Source organism: Eptatretus burgeri, chromosome 5 (assembly GCF_056783735.1).
Source record: "Eptatretus burgeri isolate ZD-2024b chromosome 5, Ebu_testis_v1, whole genome shotgun sequence".
Classification (NCBI taxonomy): domain Eukaryota; kingdom Metazoa; phylum Chordata; class Myxini; order Myxiniformes; family Myxinidae; genus Eptatretus; species Eptatretus burgeri.
The window spans coordinates 105,847,409-105,871,906 of NC_140965.1; the positions used below are offsets into that span (position 1 = coordinate 105,847,409).

General features: G+C 40.8%; 1 protein-coding gene across 5 annotated transcripts in view; it reads right to left on the minus strand.

Moving 5' to 3' along the window:
* Positions 1–24,498, minus strand: part of LOC147027110 (BMP/retinoic acid-inducible neural-specific protein 3-like) — a 286,980-nt gene that overhangs the window by 186,673 nt on the left and 75,809 nt on the right. For all 5 annotated transcript variants that reach the window (XM_085883275.1, XM_085883279.1, XM_085883277.1 and 2 more), the window contains exons 4-5: positions 12,091–12,260; positions 10,511–10,616 (exon numbers count right to left, since the gene is read on the minus strand). In XM_085883275.1, the coding sequence (XP_085739401.1) occupies positions 10,511–10,616; positions 12,091–12,260 (276 nt within the window). The remainder of the gene's footprint in view (positions 1–10,510; positions 10,617–12,090; positions 12,261–24,498) is intronic.

The window sequence follows — 24,498 nt, forward strand, 5'->3', positions numbered from 1 at the left end:
ACATCAAAATTCACCAAGGTTGGGATACTACAAGCATTTGTATTTCTATATTTTCTAACAGGGACATGATGACGTAACATATAAATCAATATAAGAAATTGGACTCAAACCTGTACACTCTTAGAATGGCAGCAAATGTTCAGACCACAAGAATAAACAGGTGGCTCTTTGGAAAGGGTGATTGGAAACACGTGAGGGTTTGCACATTTTAAAAACATAAAAATATTTTATTTATAATTTGGACGGGTGCATATCGTGTTCCCAAAACATATTCGGGAAAATCAATTGAGAACATGTACTATTCCCTACCAACCAGTAGTTTAGTTTTCCAACCTTGAAAAGCTAACTTCACCCAAGTAAGATCAACTTTCACAGGGTGCATTGCACAGCACAAAGTGGTTCTATCAGCATTACCTGAAGGGCTAACAGGATAGCTGAAATGCAAGCACACTCGCCTCTAAGCTGTCTAGCCTGGGTTAGAATCCCAACCCAGCTATAAACCAGCATTTCACAGGCAGCTTGATTCATCAATGCGTGCGCCGTCCCTCGGATTGCAGTTAAACGGACGTCCAGCCTGCTAAGATTTGTTGGTGGACGTTAAAGATCCCATGGTGTACTTCACGAAAAGTAGGCGAGCTATCGCTGGCACCATGAACAAATTACAAAATCCTGGTCTGACCAGCAGAGGGTATTGCACCAGCTGCACTGCCGCATTCTCAGCAAATGATGCTACCCCGCAGCCTTGTGCTGCATACAAACAGATGAAGAAGCATTACCTGACAGGCTAAAGAAAACAAGTTAAGCAACGATAGAATCAATTCCCAGTGAAAATATAAATGGAATAAATACACATCGACTATATTTTTGCAGATTCCCAACGGCAATCATGTGCAAAGAACAGATGCCCCAACCTTCATGGAATGATGGTAATCCACTCTGCACTGTACGCTATCTCGAGAACAGAGAGTTGTTCTGAGTACAACAAACCAAAGGTAACTCTATACCTGAATGATGCAGTGGTGGAAGATTGCTATTTTCATTGTAATAAGATGTGAATCCTGACTTCCTCTGGATGTCAGCGTAAGGAGGCAGACAAATACAATGTGTGTGTGTGTGTGTGTGTGTGTGTGTGTGTGTGTGTGTGTGTGTGTGTGTGTGTGTGTGTGTGTGTGTGTGTGTGTGTGTGTGTGTGTGTGTGTGTGTGTGTGTGTGTGTGTGTGTGTGTGTGTAAACACCATCCAAGCTTAACCATACTTGTTCAAACATCGTTATGTCACATATAAATCTGATATTAATTTTCTCCTGACAATACATTCAGAGTAAAAGGATATTTTTTTCATAATTTTTTCACCTCGAGCAATAATATTGTTGATCCTTTTAAAACATAATTTCCAAGTGCAGATTTGCCAAATACAGGTTCTCAAAATGACGAGGTCGAACAAATGAGATATCTCTTACAACTTGATTGCAGCCATCAAGGAAATGGCTCGGGTTACAGGCCGTTTTTAATAAAAGGGCCTCATTATTAAATGAAAAACAAAAAACACAAACGCACCACAATTAAAAAGCATGGTCATTCTTGTTGATCCATCCAATTTAGTAGAAGCAAGCATTTATCATCCCATTCATGGCATTAAGATTTCCACATTAGATAAGTAGGTAAATGCATTATTCCTGTGTCTGACTTTCCAATCTCAACAATTAAAACAAATTTTAAAAAATTGAAAATTAAGATTCTCACTGCATATATCGCTGCTCACATCTGTCACACTATTTAAAATAGCAAACAAAGCCATGAAAGATAAAATGCTCGAAATTATCAATATAGTTGGTTGAAAATAGAGGTCTCGATTGAACCATTACTCAGACGACGGATGTCATCATCTCGGCAGTATATATATATATATATATATATATATATATATATATATATATATATATATATATATATATATATATATATATATATATAATATTTTCCTCAAAGTTGAAAAACAGATAAAAATGCATTCAATATTATAACAGCTACACCAAAGTTACGACTAAAATCTCGGACTCGAATGTGCATTATTTATGATGCTTGTCCGCACTCCGCCATAAAAAAATAACCAAACACATGATCGGTGTTGATAACATTTATATATGTGACTTCACATGATGCTGATGACGTACGAACATCTGACAGAAATAAATGCTAAATAATTGCATGTCCATTTCATTGCAACCTCACCCCATGTAATTATTCTGAATTTATTTCTGTAATATGGACACGATGACAAAATATATAATTCTCTGTCGGTGGAACATGCACTTTAATGCTGCATTGTGGCGAATGTTTTAAAGTAGGGATCCAATGTAGAAGTAACAATCTCAATACCGTGGGAATGCCAACCTGCTACAGCAATTGCTACTCGTGTACCTCCACTCACAAGAACTTGCTGCTTGTGTAACTCCACCATTAGCGAGACCAAGGAACACTCGACAAGCCACTACATCACATAATTATTGTGAGGCCATTGGCAATTCAAGGGTGGGCCGTTCTGATGTTTGTTTCTTCCCCTCCACTGCCAAACCATGGAACTCTTTACCTTCTCACATCTTCCCAAACAATTATGTCCTTCCCCTTTTCAAAAAGCAGATTTTTCACTTCCTCTATTCTTATTCTTTCACTCTTAGACTATTCTCTCTTGCCTTGATTTTCTATCAATGTAGTTATTTTATTCAGGCTTGGCCTCGATGAGCACTATTTAGTTAACTGAAGCCTTCAACATTAAAAATAATAATAATAATAATCCATGGGAATTATTTCACCATACGAGTGTTCAAATCTAAGCCTGGAGAATGGCATTCCATGCCCAAACAGCTCAGAGGGTCTGTGGCTGACTTGGCAAGGTTCAACCGTGGTGATCAATGATATCCCAGAGATGTTCATTTGGATTTAAATCTGGCGAGATGGTAGGCCAGGGCCTCATGACATTAGCATTGGCATTGGCATTGACAAAAACGTTCCTTCTCTGAATGGTACTGTGAGCAGGAGCATTATCATGCCTGAAGGTTATTCCTGGACCATGTTGTTCAAGGGTAGGCAACACAAGTTGCTGAAAGATCTCATGAATGTATTGATCTGCCATCAGATTGCCATGGATATGGATCAAGTTGGTGTGAAAAGTTTCAGCAATACCACTCCACATCATGACCCATCCACATCCCAAAATATGTGGGTTCCCAAACACAGACAGGCATATGGCTCATTACGTATTCTGTGGACCCATGACCAACCATCATGCCGCCTTTCAAAGGAAACCTGGACTTGTTACTTAACATAGCACTTAGCATTGCCTCCATGTCCATTGGACGTGTTTATTGCACATGTAAGTGTGCTTGGATGTGTTGTGTTGCACGTCTTGGATTCTGGACAGTACGATGAGTACAGATCCCTGCATCACAGAGATGCCTCAACATGGTCAGGTCAGGTATGGGAACATGTGCCAGAACAGCACGTCGCTGCGTCCACTTTCCGCCGGTACTCCAGGGGCCTCCGTCTGGCCATCCCCCAGGCAGATGCCAGGCCCATCCCCATCTCCTTGAGATGATGGTCAACCTGTTGCAACCATGAGGCATGTGGTCGACCCACTGGCCTCCTCCACTCATGAGACTCCCTCGCTGAGAGAATCTGGTGAGCAGGATCAGAGTCAGGAAAATGAGCCACATGTCCATACAGCCGCAACTGACGCTCACGGACTATGCAGGTAACAAATCTCATCCGAGTCTCTCTCAGCAACCGCTCGTTGGACACAAAATCCGACCAGCGATAGCCAAGGATTCTCCGAAGAGACCTGGTACCAAAGGAATTAAGTCTCCGTCTCAGATCCTTGGTCAGAGTCCAAGTCTCGCACCCATAGAGCAAGACTGGAAGTACCAAGGACCTGAAGACTCGGACTTTCGTCCTCCCACACAGGTACCGGCAGCGCCACACCCCATGATCCAGTGAATCCATGACTCCCCAGGCCCGACCCAGACGTCTATTGACCTCTGACTCGCAGCCAGCAGAGACATGAATATCACTGCCAAGGTAAGTGAATCTCTCCATGACCTCAACATCCTCACCACAAACAGACACAGACAGGACAGCAGCATCCAAGATGTCACCGAAAGCCTGGATCTTAGTTTTGACCCAAGAAACCCGTAATCCCAACGGCTCCGACTCCTCATTCAGCACCTCGAGGGCCCCCAAGAGGATGTCTAAAGTCTCCGCAAAGATGACTGCATCATCTGCAAAGTCAAGGTCCGAGATCTTGACATTCCCAAATGACGCACCGCAACTTGATCTCTCCGACATCCTCCCGAGAATCCAGTCCATACAAGTGATGAAAAGTGTGGGGGCCAGTACACACCCCTGACGAACTCCAGTAACAACTGGAAATAAGTCAGAGATGGTACCACCACACTTTACAGCACTCTCAGTACCAGAGTAGAGTTCAGACATCAGATCGATCAGTTTTGGTGGCACCCCACGAAGACCAAGAATCCTCCAGAGGACATCCCGATTCACTGAATCGAACACTTTACAGAGATCAACATAGGCTGCAAGCAGCCCCTGCCGAAACTCTCGTCTGCGTTCGGTGAGGACACGAAGTGCAAATATACGGTCAATCATTGACCTCTTTGGTGTAAAGCCTGACTGCTCTGGAGGCTGGTGCTCAAGCAGATGGTGGCGAACCCTATCGAGAATTATCCGAGCAAAGACCTTGCCCGGCACTGAGAGCAGCGTCACCCCTCGGTAGTTGTTGCAGTCTTGGCGATCACCCTTCCCTTTCCAGAGAGGGACAACAAGGCCCCTCTTCCAGTCAGTTGGGATGATGCCTGTGTTCCAGGCAGAGCACAAAACTGCATGCAACGACACGAGTGCAGCATTTCCACCAGCCTTGAGAAGTTCGGCATGGATGCCACAGATCCCTGGAGCTTTTCCCCGTTTCAACTGGTTCACCGGAAACCTGGACATATAATGGTGTTATATGGACATATAATCCAACATGGTCCACCTCAACATGGTGTTGACATATAATGCAAGGTCCTTGGAGTGTGTTTGCAGTACTCTTACATAGTTTAAACCAACTGCGCAGATGGGACATTTGATGGGATCGGTCCTGAGCAGGACGTCCACTTCTTGGCATCTTTATTTTTGATTGAGTAGCTTGATGTCTTCAGAGGTCATAAACAGTTCCTCTCCTCATGATAAAGAGCCTTGTGATATGGCTAATGGAAGACCCTGTTTGAAGGTATCCAATGATTTAATTCCTCCCGTTTTCTGGCATGTGGCATTATATTGGATTGTTACCTGCACCACCAAAGATGGAAGGAGGTTGTGGTTTGACACCTGTCTGTTTGTTTCTTTGTTTGTGTGCAGGATATTTCAAAAAGTTGTGGACGGATTTCGATGAAATTTGGTCAGATTGGGTGTGTGACAAGGATTGCATGATTATATTTTGGAGAAGATCGTGATCTGGATCTGGCAACTAAATTTTTTTAAGTGATTCTTCACTATTGAGAGATGGGGCTAAACCGATATATAGCACGATATCTCAAGAAGTTGTGGACGGATTCCGATGAAATTTGGTGGTCATGTTGGGCGTGTGACAAGCCGAATTGGTTCGATTTTGATGAAGATCCAAATCCAGATCCGGATACGATAATTATTGAATTTTAAAAGTGATTCTTCACCATTGAGAGATAGGGCCAAAAACGCTATCCAGTATGATATTTCAAACATTTAATGGGGCCAATATGTTCTACTGGATCAGGCATTGTGGGGTGGAGGTATGCGCTCTACCGTGTACCCTTCCAATTGAAGAATGTCATCAATGTGTTTGTGGATGATCCACATGCTGGTGTCTGGGAAAGACTTTCAAATTTCCATAGAATGCCTTCTGTCACCTTGAAAAACCTTTACTTGGGTGCACGAGCTGCATTGTGCTAAATTATTATTTTATAAGGCAATTCTGTAATGTGGAAACTTGCAATCAGGTGTTCTTGCACATCCCTTGTGCCAAAAGAGTATTTGCAATGAACGCTGGAAAAGTCCTTCATCAATTATTACATTATGAGTTCTGCAAGTGTGTGTGTGTGTGGTCTTTTTAATGGTGGGGAGTATATTAATTCAGGACATAGTGATCCATTTCCGGTTACAGTTCTGCAAGTTTCATAAAGTTTGAAAGTTGTATTAATGTTCGGCAGGCCTTTCCCAAGTTCAAACTGGATGGCAAATGGTAATAAATTAAGGGGTAGATGGAAAACTGGGTGAGCAATGTTACAATGGCCAAAACGGAGGAAAAAGATGGAAACTTCATCAAGAGTTGTACTTCTAATCTTACGTTACAATTGGAACTCTCATATACGAGTTAAGAATAATCATAAGGAAGAATGTTGTTGCTGAGTTACACTTGATTTGCAAGTAAAAGCTGTCATTGTACACAATGCACTTCACTTGAGCTAATGGATGGAATAAACTGTCAAAGTCTGAATGGGTTGCACTCCAGCCTGAATGGATCAACCATACCTCTTCGTGCAGCCCACTCTTGGTTTAAATACGAATCAGCTAACTTCTGATCTTTCATCCATCATTTCTCCATTGGTGGAACCGCCTTCCCACTTATGTGCAGCAAAGCTCCTTCCTTCCATTATTTAAGGTGTCATCATAATCTTAAATCAAATACTATGCCTACTTCTGAGTTTTGCAACTCCTCAATGTCAGTCCTTTCATGCGTTTTCTCTTTCCTTCCCACTATCAGTATGCATGCCCCCAGCCTTCTATCATTAACTTATTCCATTAACCAAGACATCTGTATTTATTGCTGTGTGTCATTAGCAAGCACCATAGAGGATATTGTGTGTGTGTGTGTGTGTGTGAGTGCGAAGGATTGTGACCTAAAAATGGCTCACAAAGTTTCTAAAATAATCCGAAAATACTTCGAAAGGGACCTGTGAGTAAGGGAGTGTGCCTCTGCACAATGAAGGTGTTGGAGAACTAGCTCACCTCACCAAAAGGGCAGCTACCCATTCTGCAAACTCACGATAATGTTGCCTGGTACAAGTCCCAAGTGTACGATCGGGTGCTACACAAATCGCGAACAATGAATGGTCTTTGAACCTTGCAGGAATACAACCTGTGAACATGGCAGGCTTGGTGATTACTTAATGGAGGTCTGCAATTGGAAAGACGATGATGTGTGTCATTACCAAGCAATGGTAACCAACTCTTTGACGAAGGACAAGTTTGCAACATGAAAATACGCAAAGCTTGTGTATCTGGATTGGTTGCTTCAGAACAGCAATGGGAAGGACAAATCTGGTGCTTGTAAATGCACAGGATAAGTTTATAATCAACTTTTAAAATGATGTTGGGTGTGGGTGGAGGGAGAAGGGAGGGGGGGTGGGCTCTGAGCTGCCATAAACATATTGTTTGTTTGGTTCCAGGACCAGAAGACAAATTATACTTGATTTTTGCCTCTATTGCTGAAAGGAGAAGTGTGTTGTTGGTTGTTATCTCTACATGTGGGTTTCGGAAGTGGAAAGCAGCCCTCACAGGTCTCAAAGTGTGTGTGTGTGTGTGTGTGTGTGTGTGTGTGTGTGTGTGTGTGTGTGTGTGTGTGTGTGTGTGTGTGTGTGTGTGTGTGTGCGTGTGCGTGTAAGTTGCTGGTGTTTGCTGCTACATCCATACGTGGGTGGGTTTTAGGAGGTTAAATGGAGACTGGCCACTGCTGCCGCTCAATTGTATCAACATGAAATAGTACGAGATCGACACCTCACATCCACGAATATTTCTCGTATTTCCACGAGCCTGATTTTGAATCCAGCAACAACAATATTTAAGCATTTTGAACATGCCACTCACTCTTTCGTTTAAATACCAAAAATTATGTTTGAAAGACTATTTGATTTACAGATATCGCCCGAGCAATGGCAGGTGAAAAGTTCCCCAGTTACTCAAGGCGAGTCACTGAAAACGCACAAACAGCGCATGCGTGAAAGGCCTCGTTCGGATTCATACGTTCTTTTGAAATTCATGTATTGTACATCAAATGGTTAAAAAAAATGCTTCAGAGTGAGCATCCGAAGATGCAAATGTTGAATATGGAGAGTGTTGAACGAGTAAGTAAGCAACAAATGAACTCCTCACATAAATCAGTCAGTGGACGACTTTAGACAACATATTACACTTCACAATTACTATCTTTGGAGAGATCCTTTCATCATTCCTTGAGGAAATAAAATGCTCAAGGCAAATTCTGAAAAAAAGCCAAAGATGGACCAATAAAGAAAGGACATTTAGTGCTGCCCAGGGCAGATGGCTTATTTGCTTACATACTGCCAGAAAATAACTTCCATGGAGCCAGCTGGCAAAGCCTTGCAATGCTCATTTGTGGATCCAAATATTTCTCAAGATATTTCACACAATCATCTTCAGCAGGTGGCATGACAATCACATAATTTGATGCTGGTAACACAAATGTATATTTTTACAGAATATACAATGTAAAGCAATTGCTGGTTTGTGCGTAACTAACCCACAACACAAACCAAGTGGTTGACCGTCTGTCAATCTCATCTTCATTTCTGTCTTCATTCCTTACTTCTGAAGTTCACTGTTAAGCATCATCAAGTAAGCAGACCTGCTAATTCCACAGATAATAATTCACTACAATTCAAGCTTTACACATCCTTCACTTTCAAAGATACTCGACAAATGTATTTCGATAAATGATGTACAAATTGTTCAACTGCAATCGTTTTTCTAGATGTAGATTGATACTTGAGAACAGAATAAGAGGTCAATAAAAAGAATGACATATGGTAAAAAAAAAGAAGAAAAAAAGTGACAAATAGCATTTGCTAATCAAACGTATCATTGGTAGTGGGGCAACTTAGCTAAATATAGCATAACAATTGTGCATTTTGTGAGAAAAGCACCAAATTTGGCACAATAGTAGCCTATTATATTATGAACAGATTTGGATATTGGGCCATCTCAAATTTTTGATGGCAGTGGAAAATGGCTGCTACAGCCATCAGCGGCTGACTTTGAGATGGCCCAATATCCAAATCTGTTCATAATATAATAGGCTACTAGTGTGCCAAATTTGGTGCTTTCCTCACAAAATGCACAATTGTTATGCTAAGTTGCTCCACTATGGGTTGCAGGATAGCCGAGAGACACAGTCACCTCTGAGCTGTCTCGCCTGGGTTCTCAACCCAGGTATAAACTGTCATCCTGGTGTTTCGCATGCAGGGTGATTCATCAATGTGTGTGCCATCCCTCGGATGGATGTTAAACTAGGCATCAGCTCTGCCAGCATTAGTTGGTGGATGTCAAAGATCCCACGCTATCTTTCATGAAAGGTAGGTGAACTATCACTTGCATCCAAGGTAAATTCGAAGTTACTGCACACTCAGCACGGGGTCTTCCGTCGGAGTGGTGACCCATTAAATATCGGAACCCTCGGCAAATAAACTCCTTCGGTCGAATCAATGCTCTGTAGAGAACATGGTGCCCAAGACAAGATGTGCCATTGAACAGTTTCACAGGTGTTAAGACAAATAAACAGACAACATACTGCATAACTTCGATTTTTCTTTGGACTTCCTGCAGGTTAAAAAAAACAACAACATAGCTTTATTTATAATTTGAGAGACCTGAGCTCAATTGCATTTGTAAGTTTGATGTCATCATTTGTGAGACCTGACTGAGCTCTCATGCTCGCAGACAGATCCCAAGTTTAGCATTTATTTGAGAGATGGTGCACTCATTGATTCAATGCCCTGCCTGTGAAGCACCAATCTGACAGTTGAAATTTGGGTCGAGATTCTAACCCAGAAAAAATATCCGAATGACATATTATGTGCTACCCTATCACACAAATCTGTGATGCTTTATATATTTCGTAATGGATGAAAGCCATTATCGCTTTCTTCCTTTTTCGAAAGTTGCGTCATCCAAGTCTGTGCAAGGCCTTCAATTTAACAACATTTTCTTGCCAATCATTTTCTCTTTTGTTAAGCGAACCCAATCTTGTCCTTCCTTATGCAGCACATGGCTGTGGGTTCAATAATTTCCTGGGGGAGGGGGAGGGCTTGTGGTTCAACTGTTGCCTTTGATGCAGTGCCCCCCTGTAGTTTAGAGCAGGATTTTCATATTTAGCCAGGTGGCCGTCAATAACTCACCCACCTATTGTGAAAAAACAGTGCAATAACTTTAACGTCCACCAACCTTTACCAACAGATGGGACCCCCGGTCTCATGTCCATCTGATGAATGCCACACACACATTGACGAATCATCTTGCCCGTGAAACACCGGGATGACAGTTTATAGCTGAGTTGAGATTAAAACCCATGACAGAAGCTCAGAGGCGAGTGCGCATACCTCTCGGCTATCCTGTTAGCTAAACTATCCCATTATTTAAGCACAGATAAATGCAGCCATATAGTAAGAGAAAAACAATCATTTACTTTACCTTGCAGTTGTATTTTATGGTCTGGGCTTCGAATCAGGACGGAGTTAACGGAGTCCAGGTTTTCATAGCTGCTGCAACCCAACGGGCCGGTCCGCATCTCGGAAACCTGCGCAGCACAAGCGTAGCAACGCAGGTCATAATGACTCCTCTACACCACTCCTATTCCCACTAAGAATAATAAAAGAAATCTAATTAATTAGAGTTTTAAGAGACTACGGACTGAAGCAGAGCAGTAAAAACCCACAGAGAGCATTTCACTCCCGTGAGCCATGCAGCAATCCTCCCCCACCACGCAGTTCCAGATCCTCTCGGGGTGAAGCAATGAGATTTCTTTTTTTATTATTATTTTTTTTTTACATGCTTTCTCGCTTTAATTACCCAGAGGCCTCATTTCATTTTATTTCATATTCATTACCCTCTTTCAATATGAGAAGCACCATTGTCATACAGAGCATGGGAAAAAGACAAAAAAAAGTGAAGATTTTTTTTTCCGCCTCGCTTCTAATTGCAAGAAATATAAATCGATCTACACAGTGTCAAGCATGTGCATGGGTGTGTGACAAAAGTTGGAACTACCTGAAGAGTATTGAATTTGAACAATAATTATGGGCAATAAATTATACCGTGCAGTTAACGAAAGCAGGTGATTAAAAAGGAATGGAGAGCATTTTCGCTTCATGGTGCACAGTTGAGATCGGGATAATTCCAAAGGGTTTGGTTATAATACAGTAGCCTTGATTCTTCAACATGAGCTTAGAAACAAAAAAAACAGAAAACAGCTTCTGCCTCATACAATAGGAAAAAAAAATACACTGATCAATGGGCTGACACAGGAAAGAGAGAAGGTTGAGAGAGGCAAGGGAGGCACAGGAGTGCAGTGCTTGAGGGGGGTTGGCAGTTGGAGAGGGGGGTGCGAGGAGAGCAGGATCAGACTCCACATGCAGCTCACGTTCCAACACGGGATTTCTTTTCATATCGATTCCTTCTCAAATTTTCATATTTAGCAGCTCAAGGAGAAACTCTTACGCTACGCGCTGTAGAAGGCTGTGCATGATCTTGCTTGCCAAAGCGAGCAACAGCAAGAATGCTATATCCTATACACTTCACCATGATGGCACCATCACAACATCTCCTTGCCCCTCAATATATTTTTATTTGTGTGATGTTCATCTCAATGGCGTAATTCCTCCGGGACAGCAGTAACCAGGCTAAATGTACGAGATTACAGGTCATAATAACAAAATAAAAGTTATATTTCAATGATTTGTGTCATCTAATGATAAATTATTTGCTCTCCCACAAGTCTGGTATTTTTGTAGCTAAAATTTTTTTTAACAATAATAATTTTTAGAAATGACATTAATAATAATAATTTTTAGAAATGACATTAATAGTTAGGTTTAAAAAAAAAAAAAAAATTCACAGGATCCAGAGATAGAATGGAAAGGATTTGTAAATGTTCGATGCAAAATAAAACTTCTAAATAGTTTTGCTTGTGGAAGCCGTACCACATCCTTACTTCCCCTAAATCACAAATGAAGAATTTAAATAACCAGATGGTGCCACAATGAGATTCTTGCCTTGATGGTGCCTCCAGCAATCTGAATCTCATGGAGACGCCGCAGAGTCCCCTCACGATCAATAAAATAAGATGCTGCTAGTTGCTGGATGGCCTCTAGGCTCTGTGAGCCATTCTCTCCTCGACGCCCGAGCCTCCCGCCATCCACGTATACCGTCAGTGCTTCTTCGCCTGCGGCAGAGGAGAGCGTTGCACTCTTGGTAGACACATATGCCTCCCTCAAGATGGTTCTGAGTGAAAGGTGTGTTTTTTTTGTTTGAAAATGCCGCTGGAATTGTTACGTGATATACACCACAAGAGCCTGCTATGGAATACATTAAAACTTTGGACTGAACTCTAAATCAACACAAAACACAACTTAATAAGTTAATGACACATAGTAGGAGTATAAAATCGAAACTTCCACCAACCTTAGCATTTTGGAACAAAGAAAAAACATAGAGATTCAAGGTAGAGATCAAATAAAAATTAAACTTTTTGGTCAAAATGTACAGCTGTATGAAAGGCAGGTTTACCATAAAATTCAGACTTAGACACCATCCAATTTCCACAAAACGTCGATAGCATGAAAAGGTAACACTAAACCACAAGTTCCATCTGTCTGGGAATTTCATACAAATCAAGCAGAGATTCTTAAAGATGCAGCAGAAAAACAGAGGTGCACATGTGGAATAAATAAGAGATAATGTTTTAAAAAGTATAACTTCAGCTTTTAGAAGTGAGTTGAATGCAAAATATATGTATATATATATATATATATATATATATATATATATATATATATATATATATTTGTATTGTTATGGAACTGACTAAAGGGTTAATATAGGGATTAATCAGTTCGTTAATTCAGATTCAGTGTTGGAATAAGATGGCCCATAATATCCAGATTAGCGCTGCCAGGATCAGGTGCACAGAGATAACCATGTTCCATTATATCAGCCATTATGTGATGAGTCTTCTTCTTCTTCATCGACTTCTCCCCTTTTCCATTTCACTTAATTATATCACCAGATGGTCGTTCATAATGGCACCAGAGAAAAAAAATGGAGCCCAGGTCGTGACATCCTGGAGAGACCACATGGCCATCATCAGGAGAGACCACATGTCCAATGGTAAATGCCGGTGATGTCACAACCCGGGGGGTTGGGGGGGGGGAGAATGTGCCGAAGACGGGGCTTTTCACCTTTTTGCAAAAGCTCCACTTCACGTACACACAATGTGGACTATCAAAAAGAGGAAACACTTAATTATGCTGAGACTTTCTTGGTAACATGGTTATAAATGAATTTCAAATTTCCTTAGATTGCCTGTAACACAAAGTTTTTTGCTTGGAGGTATTAAAAAACAAAGAGTTAATACTCAACAGTAGGTCCCACATCTTTTGAATGGCATGAGGAATAGATCTTTGTAATATGAAAGCTAAATCGTGAACGTCTTATAAAATATCACGTACACAAGCAAAGTTACCATGATGGTTGCCATGGCAACATAGTGCAGCCAATAACTACTGTGATCTAAACAGATTGAGATAATATCATGAGGAACATATATCTGCAGTATGAAAGCTAAATGTTCAACTGTTTTTGAAATATCGTGTGTACAAAAGTACATGGACAGATGATTGGTCAGTCAGTCGGGTGGTTGGTGGGAGCTCATTTTAACGTCCTCAGTCTCCGAATTTATCGGATGGGCAGGGGAGAATAATGGGGCAATTTGACACACACACACACACACACACACACACACACATCAGCAGGTCTTTATTTATGACATGTACAGTGAAAGAAAGTCTCCGAGAAAAGTGCAGAGAACATTTCAGAGAAGATTCCTAGTAATCTGTGTACATGCCTACAAAAAAAAATACAGGCATTAGTGTGAAATATGAAAGATACTAGCTCATTACAAAACAAGCCGGTAGGCGGACATGGGTAGTCGACTACCCAATAGAACCTGACGCGATGGGCCCGTTCGATGGGGAATGACCTGAGGATTAAGCACAAGAAAATTCATGATTCTAGCTTCAAAGGTTAATGCTGCAGATTGTTTTTTTGTTAAAATACCCCCACATTTAGAGGTTTTTTGGCCGTTGCTAGGCAATGGAGGGGTCCATAGCAACGGTTCTTTCTCACACATAACTAGGACATACCATGAACCTACCATACCCGTTTCATGTATATCTGACTCATAATCTCTGAGATATAACGAACTTCGTTTTTTTATTGTTTTCGACCAGGATTCATTCAAACTCTATCTTCTCCGACAGTTTTCATAGGATCCGGCAGTAAATTTTTGACAATATGGCTGAATGTACTGCCCACAGTCACTTGTGGCCCAATTTTTGATTTTCGAAAACATGCATTTTTTATGATTTTTAAAAAATTTCAAAGTCCCGTTGCTTGGCAACAGTGGTGTCCATAGCAACAGTTCTCATTTGCATACAACTTGGTCATGGTATGAACCTAGCAACCAAGATTCATCGAAATCGCCATTGTATTAATGGAGCACTGGACCGAACAGAGGGACAGACAGACAGACAGACAGACAGACAGACAGACAGACATATCGACGGAAATACTGATAATAAGGGTAGAAAGAAAAAAAATATCAAAAAAAACTTTTGATTTTTTTTTTCTCGACTAGAACGACTACCCAACAGAGAAACATATCAACGGTAATACTGATAATAAGGGTAGATCAAATTTCAAAAAAAAAAAAAATTGAATATTTTTTTTTTTCGACTGGATCGACTTCCCAACAAAATGAGAAAGCATCTCAAAATGTAAAGCCTATCTGCATTTGCTTTATACTCGAACTTCACGAAAATGACAGTTTTTTAAAATTGCATATTTTTATTTGTGTTCTTCAAATCATCATAATAAAAGGTTTGTTGAAGATTTGAAGATAAAAGCTCCATTGGAAAATTGTTATGGCCTGGACAGACAGACTGAAGCTCAATCTATACTAATAAATCAGTCAGTGTGTCTCCTCCATAACTCCAAAACTATAAAAACCTAGCAGCCTGAAACTTTGCATGCATCCGAAGAAAACTTAAGGAAGTGTGCAGTAGAAAGTGCCGTTGTGAAAATTGCGTGTGGGGCTTAATTAAAACACCCCTTTTGAAGAAAATTAATAACCTTATTTAAATATATCCTTTATCAGGTGCATCCTCAGTCAGCGCTCTGTTTGGGGTCTTAAGGTGTATCCGAGGTAACCTCGCTCGGTTCTGAAGCCGCCAAGTTTTTTGGCCAGCTCAACCTTGCCTTGACTTGGAACAGGATGCAATGATTTCTTAATGATAAAATTTGTGTTTTTTTCCACTTTCCTCACTCTTACTGACGAATGTCTGTTCATTATATCTAGGAATCGCTGGGAACATTGCAATGCTTATAAATGCCCGAAGACGTCAGCATTCGTTGCTTTATTTCATTTCTGCACATGTGATCACCAAGAGAATCTCTTAAACTAAAACGAATTACAAAATTTAAGCTCCAGAATCGAACTTCCAAGCAGTTCTGACTCCGAGAAAAGTGTTCATTTGTCCAATTCAGGCATATTTGATATTTCGGGCATCTCCGGGAGGTGTATGTTCAAATATAACTGTTCGGTGATTGCTAATCGTGTGCCAAGCGATTTATTAAATTATCAACCATTCCGTTGGAGTGCTTAAGCCACTTGGCGAGCGCTCTACAATACTGGATACTGCACATCGATCGACTTGAACAAAGTTCAGGATAGCATGTCGGGATTTGAATCCTGACATGCTATCACGCTCAAACTTTAACAGCTAGCAGTTGTATCATTTGCAGTTATAGGAACCAAATTTGGAGATATTAGCTTTAATAATTACCAAGTTGTGGAAATTGCTTTTGTTCAAATTAACTTACGATTGACTTGAACAAAGTTCAATACAAAGTTCATGCGTTCTTATCCACGTGCTGTTCTGCAGTGCAAAAGGTGGAGGCTGGCTCGCTGAAAATATAAATTTTATTTTCCACGACATTTCCCCTTTTGTACAATCTTCCATTGCACGATCCGTCACTTCAGCACAGATAAATCCAAATAGAAATTAAACGTTTCGTTTTCAAAAGTTTCTTCATGAGTTTTGCTTGGTGAAGCCGCTTGGCATGCGTTTAAGTTTCAATGACGATACTGCGATTGCATACCGGAGATAGGAACGCAAAATAAATTATTTTATCACAATGAGTAAAAAATGTTTCCAGTTATGACATAATAAATCGCTATATCATGGGAGGAAAGCCGAGAGGTACACATGCTTGCTCTGTGTAGCCTGAATATGAATCCCGACCCAGCTATGAACTGTCATCCCAGTGTTTCACAGGCAGGGCGATTCATGAATGTGTGTGCTATCTCTCGGATGGATGTTAAACTGGGCATCACAACTGTAAGAATCCCTCACCCTCTGCCTCCCTCACCCCTCACCCCTCTGTTGATAAAGGCTGTTGAGGAAGGCATGTCAGTGTTCATGTCCCAGACTTTATTGAAGCCTTCCGACGCGCAACACATGGAGAGAAATAAATGCAAGTCAACAAGATGACTCATCTGAACAGGAACCAGTCACAAATGAGTACGACAATTACTGAAGCTTGGCAATGGCCTTTTTCCTTACAAAATTCAGCTTTTCCAGGGACTTGATGAAAATGATCACAGAATACGGTCTAAATTTTCTACTGCTTTTTTGAAGCAATGGACAATGAAGACCTCATGATCAATGACATTATTCTCTCTGACAAGTGCCATATTTACATTAATGGGATGATGAATAAATATAATTACAGATTTCCAGGATTGGAAAAGACACAAGAACATGAAGCATCACTTCACTCTATGAAAAAAACCATCACGTGTGGATTGATTTTGTCACAAATCTGTACTCCTTATTTCCTGAAAGGCACTGTAGAAATTGTGAAGATGATAAATACAATTCCTTGTCATCATTTATTATATGGATTGAAGAACAGTTGGAATAAACGTTCACTCGTAAAAATTCGGCTTCAAGTTCATAAAAACCCTCTCCCCTCGGAAATCACAATGAAACAAACGCGAGCAGTTTTGAGAAAACTAAATAACTCGCGAAAAGTCTGTGATAAAAATGAACATCCAAGGCCTCAGGGAAAATGCGGAAGGTCCATGAATAAAAAGAAAAACACCTCTGCTGAAAAATTAAACTGATGAAGCAAAATCCACAACCAGGTCGTGTGAAAGACGTCCCGTGAAAGGCAACACTTGACTCGATAAAACTCCAGAATCACTGACAACTAGAATCCAGTTCACTGCAAGGCTGTGTGTGTCTCCGTTATATCTGCACCGTCCTCTCCATCGTTCCTCATGACGTCATTCTCTCTCAATGAAGATCGGCCGAGAAATAAAATAAATCACCTTTTCTCTTTCCAAACAAAACAAAGCCAAAGAGTGAAAAAAAAGCACCCAGAAAGGAAAACGATGATTTGTTGTCACAAACCATAAACCACCCTTCTTGTTAAAACAATCACATGGCATTGGAATAGTGTAGCCAATGGCAGGAGACACAATAGCCCTAATACCAAAATTGCAGTAACTGTGACATCAAATCGTTGTCGCCACGTGCTGATGAGTTATCTCCAGAAGATGGTGAGAAATAATGAAAATCTGTAGTTTCATCAAGTTACTGCTGAATTTTATGGAGCCTCATCAGAGGTAGGAATGCTTCATTTAAAATGAACCACACTTGATGATTTGAACAATGGAGTTATTCAGATTATCTCAAGAGTTATGCAAGGCACCCTTCATAAAGAGATGCATAACCTGTTGCTGTATATCAGAATATGTACAATATAAAAGAGAGGGGAGGTCATATTGAGCACTTCGATTAAGTCGTGAAACTTTGTGATTGTACAAATATTTCACATTAAAAATGATTTCATAACTATCACTGGTGTCGAGTTACGATGTTTTGGTTTTGTTACCTTTTTTATGGCCAACCCTGCATATATTTCAGAAAAATGCACAGCCAACAAACAATTTGTATTAATCCCGACTCTACTAATTTGATACAAACTGGAATGAGCACACTTCGCCTCAAGCAACACTTTCTAATTGACCGACAAACTCAACGATTGGTGTTGTAGCCACTGTATGCAAAAAGTCAAGGAGGTGGTCAAACCAGAGCAACAATTTTCATCACTACACAATGCAATTCCATTAATAGATTTGGCAAGAATGAGAGGATGCATAGCAGATAAAACAAACAAGGTAAGCAGACAACATTGACATATAGCAGGATAGCACGCATACAACACCACAAAGCTATGTCACACCACTCCAGTATGCCACTTCACCATGCAATGAAGGCACACTGCTCTAGAACAGCACACACAAACTCACCCACAAAACACATAACCAGCTGGCAGCACACTCTACCTTGGTAACCCGGAATGGAGGACGCAGCAACACCGCGTGCTTTCCCAGAAGTGCGTGAGCAGGTAGATGTTTGCATAACTGCTCACGTACATCAACATAATACTACATTACACTATTTGCAAGGTAGGAAGGAACATAACCACAATGATGATGGCATGGCTTTATCTTAATACACTAAATATCCCATGCTTTGGCACATCAGTGGCACAAAGTAACAATTTTTTTCTGGGACACACTGTACACCTCAAAATCATTTCGGGACATACTATAACCATATTTTGCCTTGCTGGATGACACTTAAGTTTTTGTAATACAAACTGCTTCGTGATCAATTTTGAAGGTGTGTGTGTGTGTGTGTGTGTGTGTGTGTGTGTGTGTGTGTGTGTGTGTGTGTGTGTGTGTGTGTGTGTGTGTGTGTGTGTGTGTGTGTGTGTGTGTGTGTGTGTGTGTGTGTGTGTAAATAATACTATACAGCAAATCAGCATATTTAAAGAAAAGTCGAAGTGGAAGCCGAAGACACCTTACCTGTTAAGTAATTGGCTTGTTCAAGTTCTAAATTGGTGGTGTTGATTTATTACCTCCACCACCGAAGGTGGACAGAGGCTATGTATTCAACCCTGGTTTGTATATGTTTGTTTGTTTATCTGTCTGTGTGTAACTTGGTGGGCAGGTTGGGTGTGAGATAAGGTCGAAATGATTAGATTTTGGTGAAGACCAGATACAGATACAAGAAATCTTAAATTAATTCTTCACCATCGAGTGATGGGGCAAAAATGATATACAGCACGATATTTCAAAAAGTTGTGAATGGGTTATGACAAAACTTGGTGGATGAATTGGGAAGGTGACAAGAACAAGTCGATTAGATATTGGTTCATGTTTGGAAACAGATTCGGCCCATCATTGGGACACAAACATAAACTGTTCAGCGTGGCAGAAGTATGGGCTCTTCTGAGTGCCGTTCTAGTTGATTTAATGTATTCAGAAATATCGTAGGGTGCCTTTGCATGTGCTTTTATGTTGCATATGTGTGTCATCGCTGGGGTGTGTGTTCCTGTGGGCCTCATTCAAACCTTTTGCTGCATTTTCTCCTTTTCCATTTTCCCTGTTCGTTCATTCCTCTGCATGTTGCCCCACCACCTCACTGTCAGTCTATTGTCAGTGCATTGCCTTTTATCATGTCACCCAACACTTCCATGAGCTTTGATTGCATAGAAAAATAAAAGAATCAATGCTGTCATTGTATTTTCCGTTACCCAGTGAAATAGTGTGTACAATGTTTGCAGCACAGCCCAGACTTTAGCACATGGAATCCAGTATTACAAAGAGAAATGGCTTCATCCATTAAAGTTGTATACTTCAGTATCAAAGAAAGAAAATGCATCACATCTCAGGTCATAAGGTTTAGTGATAGCAGAAAGATATGAGCGGGAGCTTAAGCACATGATACATGGGTCTGATTTCAACATAAAAAGGAAATAAACAAGCCGGAAGGCGACGATGGTTCGCGGGCATTATTGAGGAATCTTCCGTCAAAATTGACCAAATCAAATCGGATTTTTTATTAGCCTGTTCGAAGAACAGAGAGATATAGCGATACCCCCGGCTGAGCGTCAGCGTGAGCTTGAAAAGGTTAAATTTTTTATATTGCGGAAAAACTATGACGGATTTCGACGAAACTTGGTGGGGGGGGTAGGTATGGTCCAAGGATCATGCCATTAGATTTTGGACTTGGTCCCCCCCCCAAAAAAAAAAATTGTTAGAGAATTTTTTTTTGTTTTGCATTTCTACATGTTTTAAGTGATTTCCAACCCCCACCCCACCCCAAAAAAATTGATAGAGAAAATTTTTTATAACATTTCCACATGTTTTAAGTGATTTCCAACCCCCCCCAAAAAAAAAAAATTGTTAGAGAAAATTTTTTTTTTTTTTGCATTTCTACATGTTTTAAGTGATTTCCAACGCCCCCCCCGCCCCCCCAAAAAATGGAGAAAAGAACTATAACTGTCAGCACTGTTGACATCATATTTAATGAATAAGATATAAGGTTCACTTGAGTGACCCAGCAGTATTGGTGGCGGAGGTTTTGCACTCTCACGAGTGCTCCCCCTCTAGTTTCCTTTCTAATGTTTTTATCTACCACACAATTTTTTATACGCCCGTTATATATATATATATATATATATATATATATATATATATATATATATATATATATATATATATATATATATATATATATATATATATATATATATATATATCGGGGCGTATTATGTGATATCGGTCGCCCGCCCGTCTGTCTGTCTGTCTGTCCGTTCCTGTCCGCACTCTAACTCCCAAAGTTTTCAACTTTCACGTTTCATATTTGGTACATAGGTACAGACTGTGGAGCCGTTGTGTCACGACATACGCTCGTCATCTAAAGTGGTTGCCATGGCAACCGGGATGCTGTTTTCCATCTGTTCCTGTCCCCACTCGAACTCCCAAAGTTTTCAACTTGCACGTTTCATATATGGTACATAGGTACAGACTGTGTAGAGGGTGTGTCACGACATACGCTCGTCATCTAAAGTGGTTGCCATGGCAACCGGGATGCTGTTTTCCATGTTGTAGCACAATTCTGTATATACCTTCTTGTTAGGGCGTATATTGTGCTCACTTGCGCTCTTGTTACTGATTACAATATACAAATACATATATGCTTTATAATTATACTTCACTGCAATGCTTTATAAAAAAATATTAATTGTTAGACTCATCTTTTAAAAATGATAAATGTATAAGCAGGCGAGCATTGGGTGGCTTTGACACCAACTCTGGTATGTTGTACTTATGGACATTATGCACAGCTTCTAGGAAATGAAATTGCGAGAAAAAAAAAATCGATGAAAAAAATAAAAATAAATAAAAAGTTCAAGTGGGCATGGGACGCCCCTCATACAAAAAGACACAACGAGACCACGATATCTAGCTTGTGTCCAAGTTTCATCAAGATTGCATCAAACGTCACGGAGCTATGCTCTGGAGAGAGTCACAAACAGACAGACAGACAGACACAACGAAAATAGTGGTCACTGCTGGCGCCTGCGAGCCAACTGCTGGCGCCCGGGAACCAAAAAGATGCTCTCAGGTTTCCAGCAGTTTAGTTGCCATCAATCTGATTATATGCGTATTGTTGGCTTAATGGTTTTGGTGGTGGGCTTGGGATTCCAGGATCCTGAGTTCTAATCTCCCTCGGCTGTGGAATTAATGCCATGTGGGGTTGACTCTGCCTGTCATCCTTCCGAGGTCGGCAAAATGAGTGCCAGCTTGCTGGTATCCTGTGTCCGAGTGGCGACATATCTAGGATTGTGCCCAATAGCCAAGGGAGACTGCTCAGGCAGCACCAACGCTCTGCACAGAGTATGGTCCCAATGGATGGATGGATGAACGGAATATATATATATATATATATATATATATATATATATATATATATATATATATATATATATATATATATATATATATATATATATATATATATATATATATATATATATATATATATATACACACACACACACACATACACATACCTAACATGAGGAGTGTCCACAAACAGTCCACGATGAACACAGTTGGTGTGGACTATGTCCATTGGGGAACAGCAGAGTACTTGCCACACTCCTCATGTTTCGATTTTCCCGCTGGTCACACCACTTGCCTTCTGCTTGAATGGTTTGCATTTGCAGGAACAATTGTCTTGGTGGCAGACGGATGGTTGTTCTGTGCGGATTATGCAGTTTTACCATGCGAGACAGAATGCCGTGGCGATGCTCACCATGACAGTCAGAAGGTGCATCTGATGAATAAACAACGAATGTGTTCATCATTGGTTAGATATTTATCGGTATACCATCCTGATGAGGGCAAAGAAGACCAAAATCCGGATCGGTGATTCTGTTTGATGTTTAACTGATGATGACCATGTAATCTTTGTCTCTGACAGAGTCACAGGGACAAAGCCTCTGTGTTGGAGGCGGCGCTTTGGTGTGGACTGTGTCCAATGGGGATCAGCAGAGTGCGGGTCACACTCATGTTTCGATTTTCCTGCTGGTCACATCACGGGCCTTCTTGTTGAATGGTTTGCGTTAGCAGGAACAATTGCCTGGGTGGTGGATGGATGGTTGTTCTATGTGGATTATGCGGCTTTACCGTGTGAGACATAATCTGCGTTGATGCTCACTATAACAGTCAGGAGGGTCAGTTCAGGTATGGGAGCATGCGCCGGAGCAGCGCGTCACTGCATCCACTTTCCCCCTACACTCGAGGGGCCTCCATCTGGCCATCCTCCAGGCAGATGCCTGGCCCATCCCCATCTCCCTGAGATGCTGATCAACCTACACATACATACTTTTTTTTTAGCTTGCGAGACGTGGCTCTAAGAGAGACCAGCGTTGTTCTTCTTCTTCTTCTTCTTCTTCTTCTTCTTCTTCTTCTTCTTCTTCTTCTTCTTCTTCTTCTTCTTCTTCTTCTTCTTCTTCTTCTTTTTGTTTTTCTTCTTCTTCTTCTTCTTCTTCTTCTTCTTCTTCTTCTTCTTCTTCTTCTTCTTCTTCTTCTTCAGACAAAACCTTTACGACTTGGCTCTGTTATATACAGGATCCGGATCTCCTTAAAGACTAAATACCTGTACACATACTCGCATTGAGGGTGCCTTTTGAGAGCATCTATCATGAACTTTTAAATATATTCGGACATTTGCTTTAAAGTTTCGAAAAGTTCACGTTACTATTTAAAGATTATTCCATTTAATGTATTGTAATTTCGTAAATACACTATATTTCGTAAATACATAAATACACTGTGACGGGTCTCGCTATTGGCTTAATTAAGGCACGTGACAAAATATCGGAAGTTGTTGTTTTTTTTGTTTGTTTGTTTTTTCTTCTTCTTCCTCTTCTTTTTCTTGTTCTTCCTATGGTGAAGATAAAACCTTTAGGACGCGGCTCTTGGACACATTTGTCGTTGTTTTTTTGTGGGTACATGGGTTTCCGTGGCGAAACTACCAATTTTTTTCCACCCATCACATGCAGCTGTTTATAAAGAACAATGTTTGTGAACATCTCCCTGAAACGTCTCTGTAAATGTAACATTTTTTGCTGAAAGTTACTCAAGGTTTCTGGGTTGTCTGCAGTGCGTTCTGGAGTCAGCAATCACACTGACTCCAACCTGCCCATTCCCGAAAAATTGCCGATATCAGCCAAGCGTGTGTGTGTGTGTGTGTGTGTGTGTGTGTGTGTGTGTGTGTGTGTGTGTGTGTGTGTGTGTGTGTGTGTGTGTGTGTGTGCGCGTGCGTTATCTACAGATGAGGGTTTCAGAATGTGGAATGGAGTCCTCCAAGGGCGGACTCAAAGCATCCACCTTCATTTTGGTAAGGGGTCACGATTCATGGCCCAAGTTGTGAAGTTTTCTGTTCTCAAAGTTTTGTGCCGAGGGCTCTCTTCAGGATCGTCGCTGAACCCTGAACAGCTTCCAACTGTAGTTCGTTTGTAATAATATTCCCAGGGATAGGTTTTAGCACACCTGTAAAGTAGTTCCGGGGAGCTTATGGGATGGCGCATTGTCCGTCCAAAAATACTTCAACTTCTTCTCAGAAACTACACATACGATTTCAATGAAATTTGACCACAACTTTCATCACCCATGAGGGCATTAAAAAAAAGGAGGCCTGAAGGGGTCTATAGAGGGAGTTTATGGGGGGGGGGTGAGGGTAGTGGGTTATCTCCCCAAAGAGGTATTTGCTTTCTTCTTAAACGACACACACAATTCCGATAAAACTTCACAACAACCTTCATCACCCATGACCTACCAAAGCTTGTTCATGATATTGGTAAAATCAACCTCTTTGGGGTTTTAGGGGGGTTTCCCCCCAAGAAAAAATAGTATTTGCTTTCTTCTCAATACTACACACAATTCCGATGAAACTTCACCACCAACTTCACCA